General features: G+C 34.9%; 1 protein-coding gene and 1 long non-coding RNA gene across 6 annotated transcripts in view; one reads left to right on the top strand and one right to left on the bottom strand.

Annotated features, from left to right (window-relative positions):
• Positions 1 to 25,923, top strand: part of SUPT3H (SPT3 homolog, SAGA and STAGA complex component) — a 574,965-nt gene that overhangs the window by 3,394 nt on the left and 545,648 nt on the right. For all 5 annotated transcript variants that reach the window (XM_082733219.1, XM_082733218.1, XM_082733217.1 and 2 more), the window contains exon 2: positions 9,688 to 9,788. In XM_082733219.1, the coding sequence (XP_082589345.1) occupies positions 9,688 to 9,788 (101 nt within the window). The remainder of the gene's footprint in view (positions 1 to 9,687; positions 9,789 to 25,923) is intronic.
• Positions 1,847 to 25,923, bottom strand: part of LOC309866030 — a 47,210-nt gene continuing 23,133 nt past the window's right edge. The window contains exon 3 of the long non-coding RNA XR_014312377.1: positions 1,847 to 2,010. This is a non-coding gene — a long non-coding RNA (uncharacterized lncRNA). The remainder of the gene's footprint in view (positions 2,011 to 25,923) is intronic.

Genomic DNA, 25,923 nt, shown 5'->3' with positions numbered 1-25,923 from the left:
GGCCTGAGCCAAAGGCAGTTGCTTAACCAACTGAGCCACCCAGGCACCCCTTAAGTTTATTGAATAAAGGATCTGGAGGAGATATTGATGTTCTGAGATACATTGTAGATAACTGCCAAGAAGTACTTAAATCTAATTCTGAAAACCTAAGTTTAGTCCTTCCCTACCATATTCTGTCTTTGTGACTTCAGTTAAAGTATTTAACTTCTCCCAACCTCAATTTCTTCTTCTGTAAAATGGAATTAGTATCTCAGCTCGTCCTAGACTTTTCACAGGATTGTTGAAGACTTCAGAAGAGACTGGCATAAATTGCTTTGTGCAATTTTATGGGTGAAACACATTAAATGCTTTACAGACATTTCATTATTTAATTGGTTTTGTCTCAACTTGTTAACCTACTACCTCTAGTAGAGACTGACTTTAAATCTGCAAAAATTGTTGTATATTTTTATTTGTGAAACTGTATAAAGTATACCAGGCACTACCCGAGGTTGCTCTTTTTAACAATACTGTAAATCATGGTATTGGTACTTTGCTGATCTGGTTGCAATATATTTTCTCTTCCCAAGATTGATTTATTTGGGGGGGGGGGTTAGGGAGGGAGAGAGAATCCTAAGCAGACTCCACAATGCACACAGAGTCTGACTTGATCCCAGGACCCTGAGATTGTGACCTGAGGCGAAACCAGGAGTGGATGCTTAACCGGCCGAGCCACCCAGGCACCTGTGACATATTTTCTACACAAAACAACTCCGTATTACCACTAAGGGAGACCCAATGTTTTAATGGGCCTTTGATGTATTCCATCTACTATGCAAAATGCTGTATCTCATTTATTTATCCAAACATGTCATTCCCACTTAATAGGTGATACCGAAGAGGCTGTTACTTTCTGGAATGGATCTCTCAGTTTTTTGGCATTATACTACTGCCTCTGATAAGATCTGGTGGATAGTTAGTGGATATTGAAGGTTAAATAAGGTACTGAATATGAAAAAAGCATGCTGTCTGGCATATGGTATGTAGTAGCTGCTGAAAAAATGGTTGTTCATGAAATTCATAGGGCAATAAAATTGAAATAATTTATGTGAGTGTACTTTATAAATGGAAAATACTATACAAATATAAATTATTTTAAAATCTCCGAGTACACTCTTGCTGTTTTAAATGCCATAGAGGTTCAATGACTGAAGATTGTATGTTTCACTTCATTCATATTATTTGCTTCTGGATCTTTAAAGGACTACTCCTAATCATAACATTCCTTCTTTGAGAATATGTATGTTTAATGGTAATTCTTTGTGAAATGTTTTTAAGAAACTGTAATTTTGCTTGGATTCTTCTTTCTTCTTCTTCTTCATCATCATGATAATGAACTGAGTGCTTTCTATGTACCAGGCACTGTCCCAGGTGCTTTAAAAATATTGCTTCATGTAATCTACAAGGGGAGTACACTTTTAACCTGCATTTTATTTTATTTTTTAAATATTTTATTTATTTATTTGACAGATCACAAGTAGGCAGAGAGGCAGACAGAGTGAGAGAGGAGGAAGCAGGCTCCCTGCTGAGCAGAGAGCCCGTTGTGGGGCTCGATCCCAGGACCCTGGGATCATGACCTGAGCCTAAGGCAGAGGCTTTAAACTACTGAGCCACCCAAGCGCCCCTTAACCTGCATTTTAAAGATGAGGGAACTAAGGCAGGGAGGTGATGTGACTTGCCCAAGAGCACGTCGTAAGTGTGCCTGTATTTGAACTCCAGAGCCCAGCTATTTACTGCTAAACTGACTCAGCATAGGCAGATATTTTGCAACAAAGTTCACTATGACAAAGACATTATGGAGGTCTTGTGAGTTAATTATGAACAACTTTTATTTGTATGTTCCTCGTGGGATAGTAGAGAGAACTCTGTGGACCAGAAGTTGGGACTTCAGTTTTAGTCCCAGCTGTATCACTAAATAGTGAAGTGTCCTTGGGCAGTTCAAGAAACCCCTCTGGACTTCAGTTTCCTCACCTGAAAAATGAGGGATTTGGATGAAATTAGTTTTTCTCAAACTGTAGTTCTGAACCTCAGATGTCTTTGGTTCCCCTCCCACCAGTTTGTGTAGTTATAGTTTTGTCTGTTATAATGGTTTATCCGTTTGCCAAAGATTTAATTTTAAGCAAAGAATTTCTGAAGTCAGCAGTCTCTGAAATAACTTAATGACAAGTCCTCGACTGCTTACTATGTGTACAGCTTCTCAGTAATTTCACATTATTTTAGTATGTTAAAGGAGATTGGCATTGTTTACAGATGAAAAAAACTAAGGCACTAAAATGGGACATCCGTGAATTTTTGTAAAAATACGTATGTACATGGACAGAATATTTCAGGTTATCAGCTACCTGGGATCAAAGCCTGATTTTTTTGTTAGACTTACGTTCTTTACCCAGTTTTTATTCCCCCCTTCCTCATTGGTAGGGGGATAATACATGATCTCAGGGTCATGAGATCGAGCCTCCTATTGGGCTCTGCACTTAGTCAGGAGTCCCCTTGGGGTCTTGTGTGTGTGTGTGTCCGTCCGTCCACACCTCTCCGTATGTCCCGCCCACTTGCTGTGCTTATGCATACACATGCTATCTTATTCTCTCTCCAAAATAAATAAACCTTAAGACCTAAAATATTTCAAGTCTCTTCCTTTTTTACAGTTCTCTAGTAGTTTTACATTATATCTAACTGAAATTTAACCTCTATGGCCTAGAAGGCTTTATATCATCTGACCTCTTGCTACCTCTCAGACCTTTTTATTTTCTACTGCTTATCTGCTTTGTTCTCTTCACTTGAACCACATTGGCCTCAGGATCTTGGTATTTTGCTATTCTTTTTGCCTGGAAGTTCTCCAAAGCTCCCTCCTGGGCCTCATTCATATCTTCTATTAAATGTCACCTCCTGGCTGAAAACAACTTGTTTAATTTGTTTTCATAGCATTTGTCACTACCTGGCATTGTATTTATATGCTCATCTCCTGCATTGTAACATCGTTTTTTTTTTTTTTTCTAGCTCAGTCATGACCATATCCAGAGCTCTTACACCAGTGTTTGGCCTGGAGTAGGTGCTCACTAAATAGTTAGGAATGGATAAAGCCAACGAATAGGTGGGGCATTGGCTTTAACTAAGGAGGTGCCTTGAATGTAAGAAGAGGGAATTAGGAGAAGGTATGGTGATTTTGAAAGAGGGGAGTGGAGGGAGTTAGAAAATAAAGGCTTTTCATTTCTCTGTGAAGGGGGAGGTACAGGTGCAGTCAACTGCCAACAATTGGGAAGTTTATTTTATTAATAAAACTAAAGTAATGTGTGTGCACTGAAATATTTAAAATTCAACAAAAGAATTCAAAATGAAAACATTAGATGACAGGGAAAGGAGAATTCCTGATGATCATGAGTCTGGAAAGTCTTCTTGGAGATAAATGAGCTTAGGTTGGGCTTCTCTAGGCAGCTAGGATGTGGAGAGGAAGCAAAAGGTATTGCAAGGAGGAAGAACTGTAGGCTAAAGGTTCAGAAGAACCTGAGATGGTCTGGGAGATAACTGGGTATTTGCTTTGACTGCTGTGGGAAAGGAGGCTGCAGAGGTCCTGTTGGACTGATTTTAGATAAGTTTTATCCTGCAGGTGAAGGAGAAATACTGGATGCCTTGAGTAGAGGAGTTACAAATAATTTTAAATAAGAATGAATACTTTGGAGATGGTATACGGAATTAATTAGAAAGGTGGGAGGGCGCCTGGGTGGCTCAGTCATTAAGCGTCTGCCTTCGGTTCAGTTCCTGATTCCAGGGTCCTGGGATTGAGGCCCACATTGGGCTCCCTGCTCAGTGGAAAGCCTGCTTCTCCTTGTCCCACTACTTGTGCTTGTTTTCCCTCTTTCTCTGTGCCTCTTTCTGTCAAATAAATAGATAAAATCTTTTAAAAAGATAAAAAAAAAAAAAAGAAAGGTGAGAGATGTGTTTAAAAGGTACTGTAGTAAGTGTATTTGTTAAGATGAGATTGGAAAGGAAGAGACTGCATTAGAATTGCTTTATTAAAACAAAAGATGCCAGGAGCAGATTGCATGGATGTTGTCAGGAGAGGTGCTGGTCAATCAAAAACGCCATGGACTTTATGAACTTCTGTGACTGAAGAGTAGTGTTGCTCTTAATAGAACTGGGAATGTTGAACAGGGAAGCAGGTTTGGTGGGGGAAAATATACCAGGAAATAGTATATTACAGAGGAGAGTTTTTCTGTCTGTAAATATGAAGCCTTTGATAATTATATTAAAATGGTGATTCTCTATTTATAGTATAGTTAATAACTTGTCATTTTGATCATTGGTTGTTCCTAATGAAAATTTGTAGCTTCTTACCCATACTAATTAGAATCAAACTAATTTTGGTTAGGAAGTACTTATTCCTGTTCTAGTAGTTTTTAAGAAAAATAATTGCTCAGTGAATGGTAAGGAAAAATATTTGCTATCATATTGCTTTTTATGGTGCTTCATAATTTTCAACGTACTTTCACTTCTGCACTTTGATTTTATAGTAATCCAGTGACATGGATAGTTCAGATGTGCTGTTCACTTACCTGGTTTTGTTTGTAATGCAGTTAAATATGCTTTATTTTCAGATTGTTACAAGTATTAAATCTCAGGACGGTTTTCCCATAATTGAATGGGTCCTAGCTGCTCCTCTTGTCTAAGAGGATCTTGTGCTTTATCTAAACTCATTCCATTGAGTATATCTGATCTGTTCACTTCAGTAGGCTATAAGCTACTAAATGACACAGATACATCTTTCTTATCTTTCTATCCCTTATTACACCACTTAGTAATTTGATCATTCATGCAACGTTTACTGAGTATCAGCAGTGGTAGGCAGCATATTAGGTATTAAAATTACAGAATAAGCAGTGTCCTGTCATTAAGGAGTTAGCTAGGTCGATGACAAGGAAATAATTAACATTGTAGTGTGTAGTGTGAGAAATGCTGTGACTGATGCATCTTATTTTAGGTCCTGAACTCATTTGATATGGGGTAAGTGAATACAAATGATCTTTAGTTATGAAAATACAATTAGCATTTTCAAAAAAATTGCAGTTGGTTTTGAAACAGTTAAAAATTATATGTGAATCATCTGTTCTTTCAGTTATTCATGGTATGTTGCTTCTCTTTTAGCAGGTAATTGTATGCACTCTTGAGCTTTATACTTTCTGAAGTCCACTTGAAATGGGGCATATATAAATATATTGGAGTTACCATTGTGGTATCCCAAATACTAGGTATAGAAGTTTTAACACTTTGTACACTTAACTTTTTTTTATTTTTTACATTCTCGGTCATTGAATGATCATTTGGTATTATTTTTCACAGCAGGAAAAATTTGTATCATGATGTAATTTGAGGTTTTTTTAAACAACAGAACCAGAATGAAGTGTATAATAGTGTTGGCTTAACCATAATTGCTTCCTGCCTTTGGAGTTCTATGAAGATGAGAATGTTCTGATTGTAACAGTTTTCTATTAATTTATATTATGCAGGATGTTCAGCTTATGGGTGATTGGAATTAGAACTGTTATGCTCAGAATCAGTATATAGGTCCGCTGACTTAATTTTCTTCAGCAGTGATGTAATAGAAGAAATGATAAAACATTCCACTGTCTTAATAAATTGGTAAACTGATGGATTTCACAATCCAGATATTTATGTTGTTTTGATGGTGCTATAACTAGTAATAAAGTTTTCAACTCTTGGAGGTACTTTAAGCCAAAGATGTTTCATGGTATTTCATCTTTGGTCATTTAGCACCAAAAATATGAGCTATAATTAGAAACCCAGTAGCATGTTCATTACATTTTTGTTTAATTCACATTTTAATGTATAAGTTTACTATAATTAAAAAAAAATTCGTTGTGACAGTATGAGAAAAGGTATATCCTTAAATTCCATCATTTTGAAATAAAATATTTCAATTTTTCTACTCCAGAATAAGAGCTTACAGGTGTGACATAGTATTGGCTCTTGGCTTAACGATCAGGTTTAAATATAAGTATTAATCAGAGATGAACTTACTCTTCGGGTTCACATTTAAACTGTTGCATGTTGAAATAATCTAGGTCTCCATCTGCACATCTGAATTCATTTTGTAAAATATGGCAAACAGCTGCATTTCGATTGAAAGCTAAAACAACTGCAGGACATTAACCCATTGAGAAGATTACAGTAGGTTTTCAGTTCCATGTTAACTGTATTTATTAGAGAAAATTGACTTGAGTGCTTCTGCTTTTAACTGACTTTTTTTTTTTTAATGTCTAGGAGAAAGGAAATAAAGCATTGGGATGATAGGACTTTGATGTGTAAAGAAGTTATGTCTAAAGAAGTTAATTATCTAAATCAAATGAAATGTGGGTATGGGAAATAATTTTTTAAAGGTTCTAATGAGCTATCAGCTCATCATGTCAGAAAAATGTTATTCACCTGTTTGATTTAAAAATTAAATAACTTGACTGTGAAAGGATGATCACGGTTATAATAAACTACGATTGGGACCTTTTACCTCTTACCAATAAATACCCTTGATGTGAAACATTTGCAGTAGGGGGACAACTGAAGAGAGCTGTGGTTTTAATACAAATTTACTTTCTGAAGTGTCTCCTCTTCAGAGTGTTAAAGTAGGGTGACTGGATTTGCAAAATGAAAAAGGGGCAGATTGCTCCCGCAGTGTCATGGGACATTAGGTCACAGGATCGTGCCACACACTGGCATGTCTTCCAGTCTGATATGAGTCACCTTAAATCATATCTGTTTTTGGAGATTGGGGTTAATAAACTTTGAGTTTAATGTTTTCTCTGGGACATCGTATCTTTGCCAGGGTTCTGGTGGGATGAGGGAAACCATTTCTAAGGTCCTTGAGAGAGCCAGGTTCCTTTTTTATCACTGTCCTGATTCTGTAGGACTGTTCCTAGTCACTTCCTGTTTGTCTTCCCCCAATCTTGGATTTGGCAATGTGATTTTTCTTTTTAACCTGAGTTCTAATGGTGATGCTTCTTTTCCTATATTGTTTGTAGAAAAAAGTACTTATTGTAAAAGTCTGTGGGAAAAAAAAATGAGGTTTAAAAACAGTCAGTGGTCTTTCATAGCGTTAGCTTCTTTATGTGTTTTAGAATTTTGGTTTTCAGGCTCAATTTGAGTAAAAGGTTTTGTCTTTTCTGCTCTTTCATTTGCTCTCGCCCTTCGGGACCTCATACTAGAGCAGGACTTATGCTGGCAGATAGTTGGCCTTGCCACAGGAGGATATTGGGATATTCCAGATCTAGCCAACCTGCTAGTGTGCTGCTCATCTTAAGCCTCTGTCCTGTTGCCTTCTCTCAAACGCTTCATACATGGCCTGTCTCAGGCGGTAGTTTATAGTAGTTTTGTTATTGTTGTTGTTTTTGGTGGCTTTTTTTTTTTTTTTTTCATCCCTTCAGTCATCTTCATGGAGCCCAGTCCTTCCATCTCAGAGCTTGGTAAATACCCGGGTTTGGGTTTCCTATATCAGTTTTAGCCTCCATTGCCCACAGGAGCTGTCAGGTTAGAGGATGTATTAAGAAGATAAATTTCGGGGGCACCTGGGTGGCTCAGTGGGTTAAGCCACTGCCTTCGGCTCGGGTCATGATCTCAGGGTCCTGGGATCGAGTCCCGCATCGGGCTCTCTGCTCAGCCGGGGGCCTGCTTCCCTTCCTCTCTCTCTGCCTGCCTCTCTGCCTACTTGTGATCTCTCTGTCAAATAAATAAATAAAATCTTAAAAAAAAAAAAAAAGAAGATAAATTTCGCAGCAAGGTGAAGAATGAATTGAGATGGAAAGAGAAAAGCTATAAATAGTGCTTATAGAGAGGGCCATACAGTAGAACAAGATGGGGAGGATGTACGAACATAAGTAGAATTTTTTTTATTTGTTTGTTTTTGTTTTTGTTTTGTTTTGTTTTGTTTTTACAAATGATAGGGTGCAGGAGGAGTCAACGACAGATTTTTGAGCTAGGATGACTGCTAGCTGTAGTGATGATGTCAGTACTGAAAAATATTTTACAAGGAAACCAAGTACTTAATATTTATTGAATCGTGTTAAGGCTGTTTAGTGAAAATATTCAAGTTTCTGAGACTTGCAATTCTGAAAAAAGAGTAACCTCAATTTGTCATATAAAAGCTTTTAGCTGACCAGTAAAAGAATTCTTTCTCTGTACAATACTAAGTTAACGTTGTACGCTTACTGTGTGCTAAGAGCTGTTCTGAATGCTTTGTACAGATTAGTTCATTGAATGCTCACAACAACCCTAAGAATGTGGGATTATCATTCCCATTTTAAAGATGAAGGAACTGGAGTACAAAGAAGTTAAGTAATTTGCCCAAAGTCCTAGTAAGGTAGCAGAACTGGGATTTGAACCTAGACAGTCTGACTCCTGACTTCTGGTTTACATTAAACTTTACATTAAAGTGAAGAAATTCATTTTCCTGTAGAGCTGGTTCATTGATTTACTTTGTATTTTTAAAAGCTTTTAATTTCAAACTCATGAAATTACAGAGAATAGAATAATATATATATATATATATATATATCTCATATCATATATTCAAATCTGCAGATCATTTTTAAGGAAAATTATATTGCAAAATTTATATGGACAGATGAAATAATAGCTAACATTTATTGAGCACTTACTGCGTAATTGAGGTTTTTATCTACTTTCATTATTTTAACATTATTTTCACTAATTCTTGTTTATGGGACTACCACGTGCATTAAATAAAATAGCATATATTAGGATTGGCATCTACTTTTCCCCTTATGCATCAACTTAATTTTATTGGGAAAAAGTCACATTTTAAATTGATGATTTACTTAACCATGAGATTTTAAAATATCACAATGCTTATTTACGATCTACTGATTGACTTTATTATTTATATTTTAGGTTTTGGTTCAAATAGCAATTAGATTATGCAGTGGTTTTCTAATTTTGTATTTTACAGCTGCCCAATTCTTTATATTAACTCTTACTTGGAACCCCAATACATGAAATAGAAAAATCAGAGTTGTTCTCTGATTCTGGATGGAACTGGGAGGGTGTGCTTTGGGACAACTGGAAGCTCCTTGAAGTATTGCCTGTGAACGTTAGGGCTCCTTGGAACACATTTTGAAAATCATGGGGTTCTAGTAAAGTATTTTAATGAATCTTTTTCTTCCATAAAATGTTAATCGCCTAAGTGAGTACTTTTTTGATATTGTATTTGACTAAGCAGTTTTTTCTTCTTTACTGTTTCATTTTAAGGATTTATTTATTTGTGAGAGAGAGTGAGGACACATGCGAGTGTGATGGGTAGGGGGAGGGGCAGAGAGAGAGAAAGAGAATCCCAAGCCTACTCAATGCTGAGAGTAGAGCCCTAGGCGGGACTTGATCCCAGGACCCAGAGATCATGACCTGAATGGAAATCAAAAGTTGGATGCTAAATTGACTACTCCACGTAGGTGCCCCCATTTTACTATTTCATTTTAATAAAGAACATTAAGTATGGACAAGCAGATTTATGAAGAAACTAGAAATTTAAAATTTTCTATACTTTTTGAAGTAATTTATAATTGCTTCCATTTTTGATGCATTTACTTATAGTTAAATACATTTTGTAAGCTTTATTTCTTTTTTATTTAGATGAATAATACTGCAGCCAGCCCCATGTCTACTGCTACTTCAAGTAGTGGAAGAAGTACAGGGAAGTCTGTAAGCTTTGCAGCAGAGTTACAGAGTATGATGTAAGTATGTCTCTGTATCACACATTACTATTTTAAGTTTATTCAGGTTGATAAAAGACAACAAAAACAATAAAGTTTCTAAAACTTAACTTGGAAATGCTTACTTAAGTAACAATGAAGTAGTCTGATAATAGATTAAATAGCCATATAAAAAAGGGGCAAAAGTGATTAAAAATAGTAGGTGGTATTGTATTTGAAAAATAAATATTGGTTTATCTTAATAAAAGAATGGACAGTCACATGAATATTTTTGCTCTGGTTTTATCTGTTCAAATCTGTGTTACAGATTGTTTATTCCTATTTTAGTTTTAGATTTAGAGAATTTTGAGATTGATTATATTCTTGGATAGTTCAGATGTTTTCACAGAGGTTCTCAGTTTTTCACAAATATCATAATTCCATGAGCCTAATTTAAATTTCTTTTTAGTTTTGATAATATCTGAAATCACTATATTGCTAAATGTTGAGAAAAAATCTAGAACATTTAAAAAACACATTTATTGTTTTTGAGAAATTATACAGTCGTTAAGATTTCTTTCCTAAGGCCCTGTTTAGCTTGAGTTCTAGCTTTTTGCATTGAGTGACGTGGCTTAGCTTGATTTGGTAGGAGATAGCGCTCTTATTAGAGATGTCTGCTAGCATATATTTCTCTTTATTATTGGTTCAGGAGACAATTATCTGCATAAGTGGGACAACACATTAGACCTCTTCTTTTCCTGTGTGTACGTTATTTATGACATACAGGGCAAGTTGAAAAGAATGTTTCTGTTGATGATTTAAGTATCTTCCTCTTGTGGGTGAATATTGATAGTCCTCTTAGTGGATTAACTTTACTATGTGACTGTTCAAATACATATGCTGTTCATATGCTTGGTAAACATACTTTAGACAACAATGAGAACATTTAAGCCATAGGTTCTCAAGCTTTTTGGTCGGAGGATCCTTTTACATTCTTAGTTGTTGAAGACCTAAAGCGTTTGTTTATGTAGGTTGTATCCATGAATACTTATTTCTTAGAGTTTAGGACTCTAAATTTAAATAATATAAAAATATTAATTTATTTGGAAAATAATAAACCTATTACATGTTAACATAAATAACATGTGCCCTATAAAAATAATTATATTCTTAAACCAAAAATTAGTAATATTTTGTTAGATAAGATGAGAATAAATTTAATATATTTAGGAGCTGTATGGGGGAGCCTGTGTTTTAAATTATGGAAAATGTTAAGGGTTTATGCTGGTATACTCTTCCATATGATAAGCCTTTTCATTTTAGTTTTGTTGCTTTACATTAAGAATTTTTTATGTGGCATAATGTTAATTATATTTCAAAATAATAAATATGCTTTAGAAGGTTTACATTAAAGTGAAGAAATTCATTTTCCTGCAGAGCTGGTTCATTGATTTACTTTGTATTTTTAAAAGCTTTTAATTTCAAACTCATGAAATTACAGAGAATAGGATAATGAACTCCATGCATCCATCATTCAACCTTAACAATAATTGTGTTTTGCTAGTCTCATTTAACCTACTCTCCACTTTTCTTTTATGAAATATTTTAAAGCAAATCACAGACATCATATTTCAAAGTTGGTGGTGTTTATTAAAACAATATATTTGTCGTAGGTAAAAAAAAAAACAAGGTCTATAGCATAGGTCAGCAAACTATGGTCATGGTCCCATGGACCGGCTGCCTGTTGTTGAAAATGAGGTTTTATTGGACCCCATCCATACTCATTTATCTGTTACCTGTCGCTACTTTCATGCTACATGACAGAGCTGAGTTTTTGTGACAGAGACCATATGGCCTGTAAAGCTGAAAATATTTATTCTGTGGCCCTTTACAGAAAAGGTTTACCTGATCTATAGAAACAGCTTTCTATAAGGGGAAAGCTTTATTTCCTTTTGGTCATTTACACTTAGGGGAGGTTCTTAGTGCATTTGATAGACTGCAGGCCACTTAAGAAAACAGAAAAAAATAAAAGCTAAATTCAGCACTTTCTTATTAAATACTTTTGCAAACATCTTCTCAACTAAAATGCTTAAGCTGGATTCAGAATGCAAAAGTTATTGTTGGCTACAGCTTTGGAAGAAATGTACATTTTCCTTCTATTTCAGACCTCTTAGAGAGGCTACTCCTAATAGTTACATTCATCATTTATAGTCTGAAGTTATTTTTTTTCCCTTATGAATTGCTTCATAGAACAGGAAAAAAGGGCCCAAATTGAGGGAATCCTTTTAAATTTACCAATATCAGTATAAGGTTTTCAGGCTTTTGATTATATGAGAAGCAGTATATATTTATTCTTGCTTACTTCTGATGAGAAGTGCAGGATTAAATCTTCGTGTTTATTTTGTGTTGTAGAAATTCCATTCTGTGTATCCCCATTCACAGTTCTGTTAAGCCTGTTTATATTGTATTACCATTTTTTAATCCTCTACTGTTACTGTCTTTCACACCCATTCACCATAAATGGCTTTTTTTCAACTGGCTCCCTGCCCTCTACATAAGTAACAATGTTGTAGTGTCATTTCCAGGGAATAGTTTCAATGAAAGGTGTCCAGTTGTCAAGCACAGATGAAATTGTCATGATCTGCTATTAAATACAGAGCTGGCGGCTAGCAGGTCTGTACTACTGTTAGAGCCTTGATAGAATGGATCATATTTTAAGTTTGGCTTCTAAATAGTACAGTGAAGCATTCTTTAGGAGGTGTTTCTGTAGATTGTAAACTAAAGGATTAGCAGACAGTTGTTGGTGCATGGGGGATGATAGCAGCTTTCCCTTACCTAGAGCAAATAACTCAGCACATTTGCTACATGCTTCTTATCACAGCTCTTTGAATAATATGTGCTGGGAGGGTCCAGAGGCTTTTCATTTTTAAGTTATTGAACTCAAGTAATTTACTTAACTCCGTAAATTACAAAGTGAAATCTTTTCAAATCCCCATTGTAGGTACTTTATTTTGTAAGAATTCTTCAAAATGAAAATTTCATCCTTATTTAAAATTCACAGATTGAAAAAAAATTGTTTTAGCTTTTTTAGTATATGATAAAATTTACTCTCTTAACTGTATATATAGTTCTGCAAGTTTTTTGTTTTTAAAGAAATCAACATTTATTGACCCCTTACATGGCAGGACCTAGATGCTTTCCACTTAGTGTAGCAATAGAGGTTTGTGGAGACACATAACTATTAGGTAATAGGATATGAAAAATTAATTTCATGGTAGTACAAAGAGTGATGAACTTCTGAGAATAAGCTTCCTGAGGTCTCTACTTCTGACTTTTTCCCGGAACGCCCTGCAGTATTCTATGAGCACCTCAAACTTAGTATGTCCAAAACTGAACTAATAGTTTTTTCAGTCAGATTTGCTTCTTTTCCTAGGAGTTTTTGGGGGCATGTAGCAACAACTATTCATTCATTGCTGCCTTAGGTGAGGGCATAGATGTCTATGTGAAATGGCATCATTTGGCTATAATTTAGCATTTTGAAGTTAGGAGCTGTGAAAGAGTCATGTTCCCAGTTCTAGCCTCATGTTAATCTGACTTTAAAGAGACCTGATATGTAAACATATGTGTAAATATTAGATATATATTCAACTCACACAGCATTCCTTCAAATATTGTTTTCTTGGTGCATTTAAGTTTTTAGGAAATTGGAGAAGAATTCTTAAAAGGTAAATAGTGCTAACAATTCATTCCAAGTTCAGAGGTGCTTTAATACTACTGACAATAGTGAATGCTGGCACTGCCTAACTACTTCATGTACCATTTCATTTAACCTTCACACAACCTGGTGAGATAGATCCTACTATTCCCCTTTTAAAAATTAGATGAGGAAATTGAGACACAAAAGTAAGTAACTTACAAAAACTTGCCATTAGAGTAAGTGGCAAAACCTTATATTTAAGCCAGGAAGTCTAACTCCCTCAAGAGTCCGTACTTCTGACATATTATGCTAAACTACATTTCAGCCAATCACGCTTTGATTTTGATTTAGAAAATTTAGTTTATGAATCAGTGTTTACTAATTTATGTGTGAGTAGTATACTCTAATGAAATAATGTGAAAGCTGAATAATTATTGTTAATTAGTATTGTTAATAATGAGGTCTAATTTTTTTATAAGTATTGGATGAAGTTATTTTCATATTATCATAGCATTTATTTTAATTTCCTATGCCTAATCACCAAATATTTTTAAGTAAGGTCATGTCAATAATGAAGAGAAAGTGTAATATTTTGTTGAAATTATGTATTTGTTATACTTATAGGCTCCTTATTGGATGCTCATATTTGTGATATGTCATAATTTTGGATATAAACATAGCTACATTGTTGAATATTTAAATGTTCTATTTTATTGCCATTAATATTTTCTTTTAATTCTTGATAAATTTACACTAAAATATGTGGATAAACTTATCCTTGTACTTTTTGTGGAATGCATCTATTTGGAATATTTTAAGATATACATTGGTTTATAAATACAATAATGCGGAAGATTTTAGAATTATTTAAAATTGGTCACAGTCTTTCCTGAAAGTGAGAAAATCTGTGAAAGCTGATTGAGAACCTAAAAAGTGGTATGTAACTGAAAGTTGGTTTTACCTAGTTTCCTTTCAGAAATGAAATAAGGAAATGTTTAAGTTGCTAGATCCCAACTGAATTAAGTGCTTGCACCAAAAAAAAGTGTCGTCTTATAAATGGTACAAAATAGAATTTTGAATTTGTACTGAAATATCTCTATCAGTTATCTCATGAAAAGAAAGTAAACAAGGCTTTCAAGTTTAGGATAGAATGTCTGTAATTACCAGGGAGAAAAATATGTTGCTCAGTCTTAGAATGAATCCCTCAAGTCCAGGGGGATGGTCATTTTGGTAATTCTCTAATGAAAATCCGTAGTTGTATCGGGAAAAATAGGTGACAGTTCATAGATCCGTCATTCAAAAGTACTATATGGTTGCAAAGTATTTCACTGGAGAATGAGAATACTCGTTCTCAACCAGTTTGTTGGCAGAACCAGGATGTAGCTGGTTCACGGGTACTTCTAGAATTCACTTACCTCTCGTACATACATTCCATTGTGTTCCTGAGTGCTTACCTAGACTGCCTGTGGTGGTACGTAGTATATATATATGCTTCATGTTCAGTATTAACTTTCTAAAACCTGAAAACCTGGGAATTCTGAAGAACGTTTCTCAGAGAAAGGACTGTAGACCTGCATCTACGTCATAGGGTTTATATGAAGATGAAATGAGATTCTGAGTCAAGGCAGATAGTTGCTGTTTCCATGCATAGTAGGCACTGTCCTGTTAGTTGTTGCCATCATCTTTTAAAAAAAATGGTTCTCATCAATGTCTGGTTAGGAAGCTTATAAAAATGTTTCAAGTGCAGGGGGAAATGTTTGCAGTTTCATGGGAAGAATTTTTATAATTACAGAGAAAAAATGAATTGTCTGCCTTGTAGCCTGCAGTCTGGTAGAACTTTCAGCATTGATGGAAATTTCTATTTCTGTGTTCTCCAGTATGATAGCCACTAACTATGTGTGCTGACTGAGTACGTTAAGTGAGCTAGGCAACTGAACAACTGAATTTTACATTTATCTTAATTAACTTTAAATAGTCACATATTGCAAGTAGCTACATGTTTGACAACAAAGAAGAAATATGGAAAATATAAATTATACATGGAGGGGCGCCTGGATGGCTCAGTGGGTTAAGCCGCTGCCTTCAGCTCAGGTCATGATCTCAGGGTCCTGGGATTGAGTCCCGCATCAGGCTCTCTGCTCAGCAGGGAGCCTGCTTCCCTTCCTCTCTCTCTCTGCCTGCCTCTCCATCTACTTGTGATTTCTTTCTGTCAAATAAATAAATAAAATCTTAAAAAAAATGGTTTAAATTATACATGGACTACTACTTTTCTCGGTTTCTTATATATATTTTTTTAATTTTTAATTTTTTATAAACATATATTTTTATCCCCAGGGGTACAGGTCTGTGAATCGGCAGGTTTACACACTTCACAACACTCACCATAGCATATACCCTCCCCAATGTCCATAACCCCACCCAGTTTCTTATATTTTTATTGAAATTGGGAAAATACATATACGTGTTATATCATTTTTTAAAATTTACTATTTACTTTTAAGTAAATAAATAAGTGCTGTCACCAATTTACTTTCTGCTGCTTCCTTTCTTTTGGCTGTCATTGTTGCACAGTTCTTTAAAGAGTTGGGGATATTAATTTTTGGTTACTTTGGCAGGTTAGATTTGATTGGGAGGTTTAATATTATATTTCATGTTCCATTTTTTGGAAAGCACAGATAATACTGAAGTGTGTTTCTTAAAAATGTTCCTTTGTAAATTTACATAATATATTTGTGTTTAGTCTTACTAAAAGTCCCACCACTATAGCTCTGAGCATATTGTATTGTACTTGATTATTCTGCCAGGGTAATTGAATATGTAATTGAATATGTAACAGCATTGTAAGTTTTGGGTCCTCATTTTCATTTAGCTGGTTTTGTAGAATTTCTGGTAGCTAGAGAGTTAGCAATATGTTATGCAGTATTTTGTTAACTTGTTATTTTTAACATGCTAGGATTTCAAAAACTTGTTATTTTTAAATATGCCAAATTCAAAATTAATCTTTAAAAATGGTAGTGGATGGGGACACCTGGCGGGCTCAGTTGGTAGAGTGTGTGACTCGATCTCAGGGTTGTGGGTTTGAGCCCGTGTTGTGTAAAGACGACTTAAAAAAAAAAATCTCAAAACTGTAGTGGGTAAAAATGGATTCTTCAAGGGGCATCTGGGTGACGCAGTCATTAATCATCTGCCTTTGGCTTAGGTTATGATCCCAGGAACCTGGGATCAAACCCTGCATCGGGTTCCCTGCTTGGCAGGAAGCCTGCTTTCTCCCTCTCCCACTTCCTCAGCTTATGTCCCCTCTCTTGTTGTGTCTCAATCTGTCAAATAAATAAATAGAATCTTAGAAAAAAATGGATTCCTTAATACCGAAATATATCAAAAAGTGGTTAGTAATTTTGGATTGGAGATTAAAATTTAATATTACCATTTTATATTGATTGCCTTCTAACATTGAACGCTATCAGTAAAGAATGTAAATGACTCTTTACACAACCTCAAGATCAAGAGACCATGCTTTAAAGACTGAGCCCGGAAGGTACCCCAATAGTAGATTTTTAATAGAGGGGAATGAATCTTTTTTTATTTTGACAAATTGTAGGTCCAAGCTTCATGACCATTTTTAAGTTAGCTGAGGACAGTTCTGATTCTCTGTAGGTATGAGACCAATATGCGCTTTGTATTACATCCAAAGAAATGAGAATTGATTTATTCTGTGATGTACTTTTAACATGTTAACATATATATTAATATGTGTGTATATGTTTTTGATGTACTAAAATAGGTCACAAAAATATATATTTTTGTGACCTATTTTAGTACATCAAAACATCAAAAACATATACAAAATATATATTTTTGTGAGTGTGCTACTTTTGCAGATGTATCTTTTTTGACATCTCTGCATAAATATTTAAAAAAATCTTCAAGTATCATATGCCTTTTAAAAATTAGGTTTTTCTAACTGGCATAACATTTTTTCATGGGACAGAGCAGATAGAATTCACAAACCACTGTTCTAAGGAAGAGAAGTGAGAAATAATCCTTCATCTGTTATCTTTGACTGATTGCTTTCTTCCTCTTTTTTTCCATGGATTTCTGTCTTGAAAGAACCAGGCTTTTCCATGGCTGGTAGGGTGTTCCTAGCCTTTTGGGGTTTCTCCCTTATTTCTGTTTTATGTAGGTTGGTAATGTGTGTTTAATAGGGATAACAATACACTAGTAGTATATTTCTGCCAAGTTTAAATTAATCTTTTTGGGCTGAATTGGCAATCAGTTGATGCTTATTTCTACAATAAAAATAACATTCTTTTTGTGTGGAATTACTCCCAAAGAGTCAAACTTGGAGTCAAGTACTTTATTTTTTTATTCTGTCTCTTCCAACCTAGAATTTGGGTTTGATGGTATCTTCTGATCGAATTTGGGTTTGATGGTATCTTCTGATCCTTTGGAAGGATGTGAACAGAGATAATACTTGTTTTTAATATACAGTAAAACTTTACTTTTCTTAAAATTTATAGTAAAATATGAATATTTTAAAGGGTAAGTTAATATAAAGGACAATAATGCCACATATGAATGATTTAGATAGCATGATACAGTGGAAAGGATTGTAGATTTGCAACCGGAAGATCTTGGTTCACTTCTGCATTGGTGAATTTTATGTTAAGAACAAAATAACTCCCCCCCCCCCAAAAAAACCCCTAAAACCAAGAAAATGTTATGGATAGGGGAACTGTTACATTAACATTTTTTTTCAAAATTAAATGTCTTTCAGTTCATGTTATTTTCTGAAAAAGAAATCAGGAGATGAAAGATCATAAAGAACACTTTAAACTCATGGACTTAAAGCAATATTAATGATTTGGTATTTATCTTTCTAGTTTCTGTCCATCGCATATAAAAAATAAATATCAAAAGCTCATATTATAACTGCTATTGTATAACTTGGGCTTTTACTTGTATAATATGATAAGCCCTTTCCATTTTGATAAATATATGGTATTATCTTTAAGGCTATGATAGTTTATATTCCATTATCTTGTCTTTAAGCAATCTTGTTAAATACATGTTTCTAATATTTCAGTGTTACAGATAGGATTGTAATGAACTTCCTTTATATATAGATCTATTCCTCTCCTCCTCTCTTTTTTCTCTCACTTCCCCCTGCTTTCTCTCTCTCTACTGTGTGTGTATGGGTGTGTATGTATATGTATCTTTGAGCACATGACTAGATATTTCATTAGGATTAGTTCTTTTAAGGTTTTTGTTGACCTTTCATCAAGGCTTTAATGAATTGCAGTCTCACCAGTAGTGCATATATGTGTATATACCTTGCCAGTATTGAGTAATGTGACATGTATTATTTATTTATACATAAATTACATATGTTTTCATTTATTTATATGTAAATAAATATATAATTGAAGTAAATTGACAATGTTATATTAATTTCAGGTGTACAGCTTAATAATTTAACAATTGTATTACCCAGTGCTCATCAAGATAAGTGTAGGTATCATCAATCACCACACAATATTACATTATTACTGGCTATAATTCCTATGCTGTACTCTTTTTTTTTTTTAAAGATTTTATTTATTTTTTATTTATTTGACAGAGAGAAAGATCACAAGTAGGCAGAGAGGCAGGCAGAGAGGGGGGGGGGAAGCAGGCTCTCTGCTGAGCAGAGAGCCCGATGCGGGGCTCAATCCCAGGACCCTGAGATCATGACCCGAGCCGAAGGCAGAGGCTTAACCCACTGAGCCACCCAGACGCCCCCTATGCTGTACTCTTATCTCCATGACCCTTTTATAACTGGAAATTTGTACCTCTTGATCCCCTCCATCTATTTGCCCATCCCCCAGACCACCTCCCCTCTGGCAACCACCAGTTTGTCCTCTGTATTTAAAAGTCTGTTTTTTTGCTTGCTCTTTCGTTTTGTTTTTTAGATTCTACATATAAGTGAAATCATATAGTCTTTGATTTATTTCACTTAGCATAATACCATCTAGGTCCATCCATCTTGTTGCACGTGGCAAGATCACATTCATTCCTGTGACTGAGTACTCTTCTACTGTATGTGTGTGCCATATCTTTATCCATTCATCTGTTGGTGGACACTGGGTTGCTTCCATACCTTAGCTATTGTAAATAATGCTGTAGTAAACATTGGGGTGCATGTATCTTTTCAAGGAAACTGAGGCAACTTCTAGATGACGTCCTTAACTCAGAAGAGGCAATAAGATCTTCATACAGATAAGCAGAAAGAAGAAAATAAAAGCAATCTGTAATCTTTTACCAACACAGAGTCTCATACTTTGTGGTGTGTGTTTGTGTGTCTGATATTTTGATTTCCTTAAGGTTTGTTTATAGTGCATGATTTCTTTTCAATATGCAAGTTTTCATTTTTTTTTTCTTCTTAAGATTCTATTTATTTATTTGACAGAGAGAGATCACAAGTGGGCAGAGAGGCAGACAGAGAGAGAGAGAGGAGGAAGCAGGATCCCTGCTGAGCAGAGAGCCCGATGCGGGACTCGATCCCAGGACCCTGGGATCATGACCTGAGCCGAAGGCAGCGGCTTAACCCACTGAGCCACCCAGGCACCCGCAAGTGTTCATTTTTAATGTGGTTAAAATCAGTCTTATTTATTTATTTATTTATTTATTATTGCTTCTGCCTTTGACTGAAAGCCCTCCCATCAAGTTTTTTTATATATCGTCTGATATATACATTTCAAGTTTCTAGTTTCTCAAGTTTAATATTTAATCCATTATTTTATTGTATAGTGTCACGAAGGGTTCCAAGTTAAAACAGTTTTTAAATTGGTTTTCCAGTGGTCTAACCACCACAAATTATATAAGCCTTCCTTTCCCTCAGAATTGAAATGCTACCTTTATCAGATAATAAATTATTATTTTTGAGTTTTCTGCTTTGTTCCATTGAATTGTCTTTTCCTTTGCCAGTACTGCATTAATTTAGTTATTATAGCTTCTTAATATGTTTTAAAATTTGGTATTGTAGTTCAGGGTCATCAGCATAACTTTTCCTTTTAAAATATTTCTTGTCTCTTTTCCTATTTTTATTCTTCCAGATGAATTTTTAGGAATCATTTTATCATGTTCCAAAACAAATTCTAAGTGCAAATTTTAAGCAGTTTCATTTTTCTTCTTTTTATGCTTTTTGCTGTATACTCAGATTTCAGACATTGGTCTTTGCAGTTCATTTTACTTTTAAAGTTGATTAATGAAAAAGTTTTACAGTTAGAAAGTTTATTTGAAACAACACTGGGTAGAAACTGGCTAATGAATGAGTTGGTTACTAGTGCAGGATCAGAGACTCTGAAGAACGTCTCTATTTTCTTTAATATGTGTTTTTCTTGCTTGAATGTAGAATTGTGCTGTGCCTGCAGTATATAAAAATCAGCCAAACTATCCCCTTGGTTTTAAGTTATGCAGTTATTGTCTTATTTTTGAATGATGAGCATGATTAGAAATAAAAGACTAGCTTGATTTTTTATAGGTATGTAAAACTGTATTCTTTTTTTTTACTTTGTTATATTAGTCACCATATTTGATTCCATTCCATGATTCATTGTTTGCTTATAACACCCAGTGCTCCATGCAATCCATGCCCTCCTTAATACCTACCACCTGGCTCACCCATCCCACCACCTCCCTCCTTTCTAAAAGTCTTAGTTTGTTTCCTGGAGTCCACAGACTCTCGTGGTTCTCTCCCCCTCCAATTTCACCCCTTTAGTTCTCCCTTCCTTCTCCAAATAACACGGAGGTGTGTTATTCCTTATGCTCCACAAGTAAGTGAAACCATATGATAATTGACTCTGCTTGACTTACTTCATTCAGCATAATCTGCTCCAGTCCCATCCATGATGATAAAAAAGTTGGGTATTCATCCTTTCTGATGGCTGTGTAATATTCCATTGTATATATGGACCACATCTTCTTCATCCATTCATCTGTTGAAGGGCATCTTAGCCCATTCCACAGTTTGGCTATTGTGGACATTGCTGCTATGAACATTGGGGTGCAGGTGCCCCTTTCTTTCACTACATCTCTATCTTTGGGGTAAATACCCAGTAGTAGTTCAATAGGGAAGTTCGATTTTTAATTTCTTGAGGAACCCCCACATTGTATTCTAACAGAATTACTTATATATAAGGGTGTCTATGCAATATAAATGATAGAAAATGAGATATTTAATATATTCATCATATAAATATATAAGCTAATTTAAGCCATCAGATGGGTTTTATTTGACCATTTTAATGAACATTTTATAGTTTATTTATGACATTTATTACCGTGTATAAGCAGGATACCAAATATAATTACTCTTTTTTACTCTGAAATTTCATTGTTAGTATCATCTGTTGCGATCCATTTGTACTGTAGTGATGCCCTCGGGTATGACAGAGGTACTTTGCTCCTATGATAAATGGCCCTACTTCATGCTGTTTAATTTTATTTATTTTTATAGAGTTTTATGCCCTGCCATCCCCCCACCCCCCCCCCCGGCTGCTAATTTTGCTGCTATCAATGTGCCACACTCTGGTAATGTTTCACTCCCCCCCTTTTTTTGAATACTGCTTCCAGTCTGTGATAGACTAGTAGTCAAATTTAAGCCAATATTTAAAATAAGAGTTCATAAGCTAGGAAGGCCTGAGGCACTACTTCTGAGAAAAATCATATGACCACTGGTGCATAAACTTAGTATCAATTTTGAGAGTTGAGTTTACTTACTTCTTAGTTCTGGTTTTGGCTGTATTTTTAATAGCTGAAATTGTCAGATGGCAGGTCAAAGTTTATTTGTAAGTCCTATGTTTGGGACTAAATCTGTTTTCTCAATGAAACCATTTGAGGAACTTTAGTTACATTGCTGGGTTAGTTCAGTACACACAACTTTTTTTTTTTTAATCCATAAAAAATGTCTAAAGTAATCATCTATGTCTAATTACTGTTCATATCATTTTGAAGAAGTAGGCAAGGCCACTGACTGAGGACGGGAGGTAGGGAAACTAGAGGGGAGGGGTGAATGTTTGTAATGGTAAGTGGAGTTAGGGAGTGAAAGCTAATTAAGAGTATGCTTAGTCTTGCCTAAGTTGTCCCAGACTCAGCTGAGCTTAGTCAGCAGTTATGGGGGCTCTAACAGTGAGGTTGTATAATTTCTATAGCAGTGCTTAGCTGCTGGGCATAGGACTGGAAAAGAGGCTTCATCGGACTGCTTTAGAGTTGTGAAGGGCAGATGTAGCAGAAGAATATTGTAGTTTAAGATGTTAGAGATTTTGATCCCTGAGTCTTGGCTGGTAGGCAGGATGGAACAGAAAATAGGAAGGAATTGATCAATTTGTAGAAAAATGGGAGAAAAAGAAGGGTTTGGAGATTTCAGTGAGGTTTTAAAATAAGTAGGTTAAAAGTAGTAATAATGAGAGCTGAAGGAATAGAAAATGTAACAAAATAGAAGTATCAGCTTGGACATCTCATCCTCTAGGAAGGCTTTCCTTGCCTGTTGCGTTTTGTTAATTGCCTTCTTGTGTGCTGTGGCCTCTCATACTATACTCTTACCAAACTCCTCATTGTATGGTAGGGATCTTATCCGTTTCTGTTCCCCACTGTAAGCTTTATGACTGCAAAGATTGCTTTAATTTGCCTGTATTACAGTGCCCTGGTACCTATGAGGAACCTAGTAGGTGTTAAATAGAATAAACAGGAATAAATAGAATAAACAGAATAAACAGGAATTCCTGTTCATAGTGGGTAGTTTAGAAGGACAGTGTTCAATGGGAGTTGCTAATGTTAAGAAGAGGTTGGAAGTCTTCAAAATAGACCAGACAGGAAATGGGGGTATGGGTAGTCTATCGTCATACTGTAAATTCACATTAGAAATTCAAATTAGTGCTTTATTTTGGTTTTCCCCTGATTTTTTAAGGTTTTGAACATTTGCATATCATGCACCAGGTATTTATTTTGCTTCCTTACTAATTTTGGAATTGAAGTTTTACCATTCCCATTATTCTCTTAGTACACTAACTTTAGTTTCTTCTTCATCTTTACCTCATGAAACACATTTTTAGGTATAACATTCTGTATTTAGAGAATCTCTTATTTACTTGAAATCTCTACTGTGTCCTTAGAAAATTGTAAGATCAATGTAGTGTTTGGTTTGTAGAAGAAGTATGGTCTGGTGGAGTCATACAGATATGAGTGAATCCCTTTTAGTTTTCTTTTCTTTTTTTTTTTTTTTTGTATTGCTGTGAAATTTTTACTATTTATAAAATTTGTATGATAATATCCAATCTCTCAGATTTCTCATGTGAATTAAATCATATATGTAAGTCATTTATATAGGAGATGGACAGGTGTTCAGTGCAAATCTCTCTATAAATGTCTGCTTTTTCAATCAGTTTGACTCTGTAGGATTACAGATAACATTTAACGTCGGCAAATCTCTGTAGAACCACCTGTCTGCCTTCATTCAGAAACAAATCAATCTGGTAATGTCAGTTACTTAGACTGTAGGGATAATTTGAGAGTTTTTAGAAATTGTTTAAGGCGGTAAAGAAGCTGAAGAGCAGAGAGGGATGAGGTGATTTGGCTTAGGATGTGTAGTTGGTTAGTTTCAGGTTTCAGGGTCATCTACTATTAATGGCTCAGAAAGTGTAAGGCTTCATTCATTTAGATACTCCTGGGATGTCTAAATTTCCTGATTAGAACCTGACTTTTAACTGACAAAAAGAGCTTATCCTTGTTGCTTTCATATGTGTTTTAAGTTTCCTTTAAAAGATCCAGTGGTGGGCACCTGGGTGGCTCAGTAGGTTGAAGGTCTGCCTTTGGCTCAAGTCATGATTTCAGGAGTCCTGGGCTGCTCAGTGGGGAGTCTGCTTCTCCCTCTCCCCTGACCCCTCTCACCACTCCTCTCTCTCTCTCAAATAAATGAATAAAATCTTTAAAAAAAAAAATGCACTGACCTAAATATCACCACATTTCAAAAGCCAGATGTTACTTTTACAAATTATTCTTTGGTTTAAAGCTAGTTTTTTTTTTCCCTCTCATCAACTCCCAACATTTAGTTTAAAGCAGTGCCATCCATTGTAGCCAGTATGTGAACTCTGTATCATTGGATTTTTATGAGGTAAGTAGCTTGAGCCAGATTGTTAACCAGTCCCCTGTGGCCTTCACTGAGTTCATTTTCCTGTGAAAAAAGCTGAGTTAAATAGTGTGCATTGGATGCCATTGGTTTTCATTCTGGTGCAGACTCCTCTCATTGTGGACTTGTAATAAACCATTCTTAGACTATCACCTGTTGGCAGACCACATTTGATCTGAAGGATTATTATATGCCAGTGCGTTTAATTTATTCATTCAGCTAATGCCTGTTGAATGCCTACTGTGTGCTAGACACTGTTCTAGGTTTTGGGAATATATCAGTGAATAAAACAAAACAGTCTGTCATCTCATGGGGCTTGCAGTCTAGTTCTGTTAGAAATAACGTTACTGTTTCTCATTTCTCCGAAGTTCTGTTGTTTTCGTAATGAACTATTTTTGTAGTTCAGTTCTTTGCTCTTTAACCTTTGACTTAATTGTTTATATTTACATGTAGTTAGTGTAAGATGTAAGAACATTTTAAATTTAATCATCTTTATTTTTAAGTTGATTCTCCTCAATCTAGTTATAGAATTTTATCACCCATAAATAATGGTTATTTCTCTCTTAAATCAGAACTTCTGAAATATTAATAGTGAACAGTGAAGATAGTAGAATTTTTTATCCCTGATTTAATGGAAATGCTTTTCATATTCACTAGAAAGTATGATGTTGGCTTTTGGTTTAAAATAGTTTAAATCATTTTGAGGAAGTAGTATTATATATAGTTCAATATTCTTGAATTTAAAAAAGAAAATGAAAGGGAGTTGAATTTTATCAAATGCTAAAAAAGGTAGTAGATAGCAGAGACTCCCTGATTTATCAGTAAACCGCTGATTTAATCACAGTTGTAGCAGACAGTGCTTAAAAGAAAACTCAGCAGGTAAACTAAAAGCCAAAAAACTTAACATTTTTTCTTAATGCTTGTTTTTAGTAGACTCAGTCATGGAAGAATGAGGGATGAGATGTAGAGAATTACTGTGCTTCTATCATTCTGACTAATATAGGTCCTTTTTTTTTTCCCTGAGTGCAGTTGTCCCCAGAAGTACTAAATTCAAATTTAGAAACCCCATTTATATTACAGTCAGTAACATTTATAATCAAGGTCACACTGATTAGAGACATAATTTTATGGTATCAGTGGAAAGATAATAAATATAAACATCTTTATAAATTCATTAAGTGATAATTTACTAAGTACATATGGTATGCTATGCCCTGTACATACATTTGCCTAAGTAAATACTTATAAATTGTGATAAGGATTGTGAAAGAAAATGTAAAAGGTACTAGGAAATGGGAATGTGAGAACTTAATTTAGGG

This window comes from Mustela nivalis, assembly GCF_964662115.1.
Source record: "Mustela nivalis genome assembly, chromosome: 5".
NCBI lineage: Eukaryota > Metazoa > Chordata > Mammalia > Carnivora > Mustelidae > Mustela > Mustela nivalis.
The sequence above is the reverse complement of the archived record's forward strand: the minus strand, read 5'-3'. Positions and strand labels throughout refer to the sequence as shown.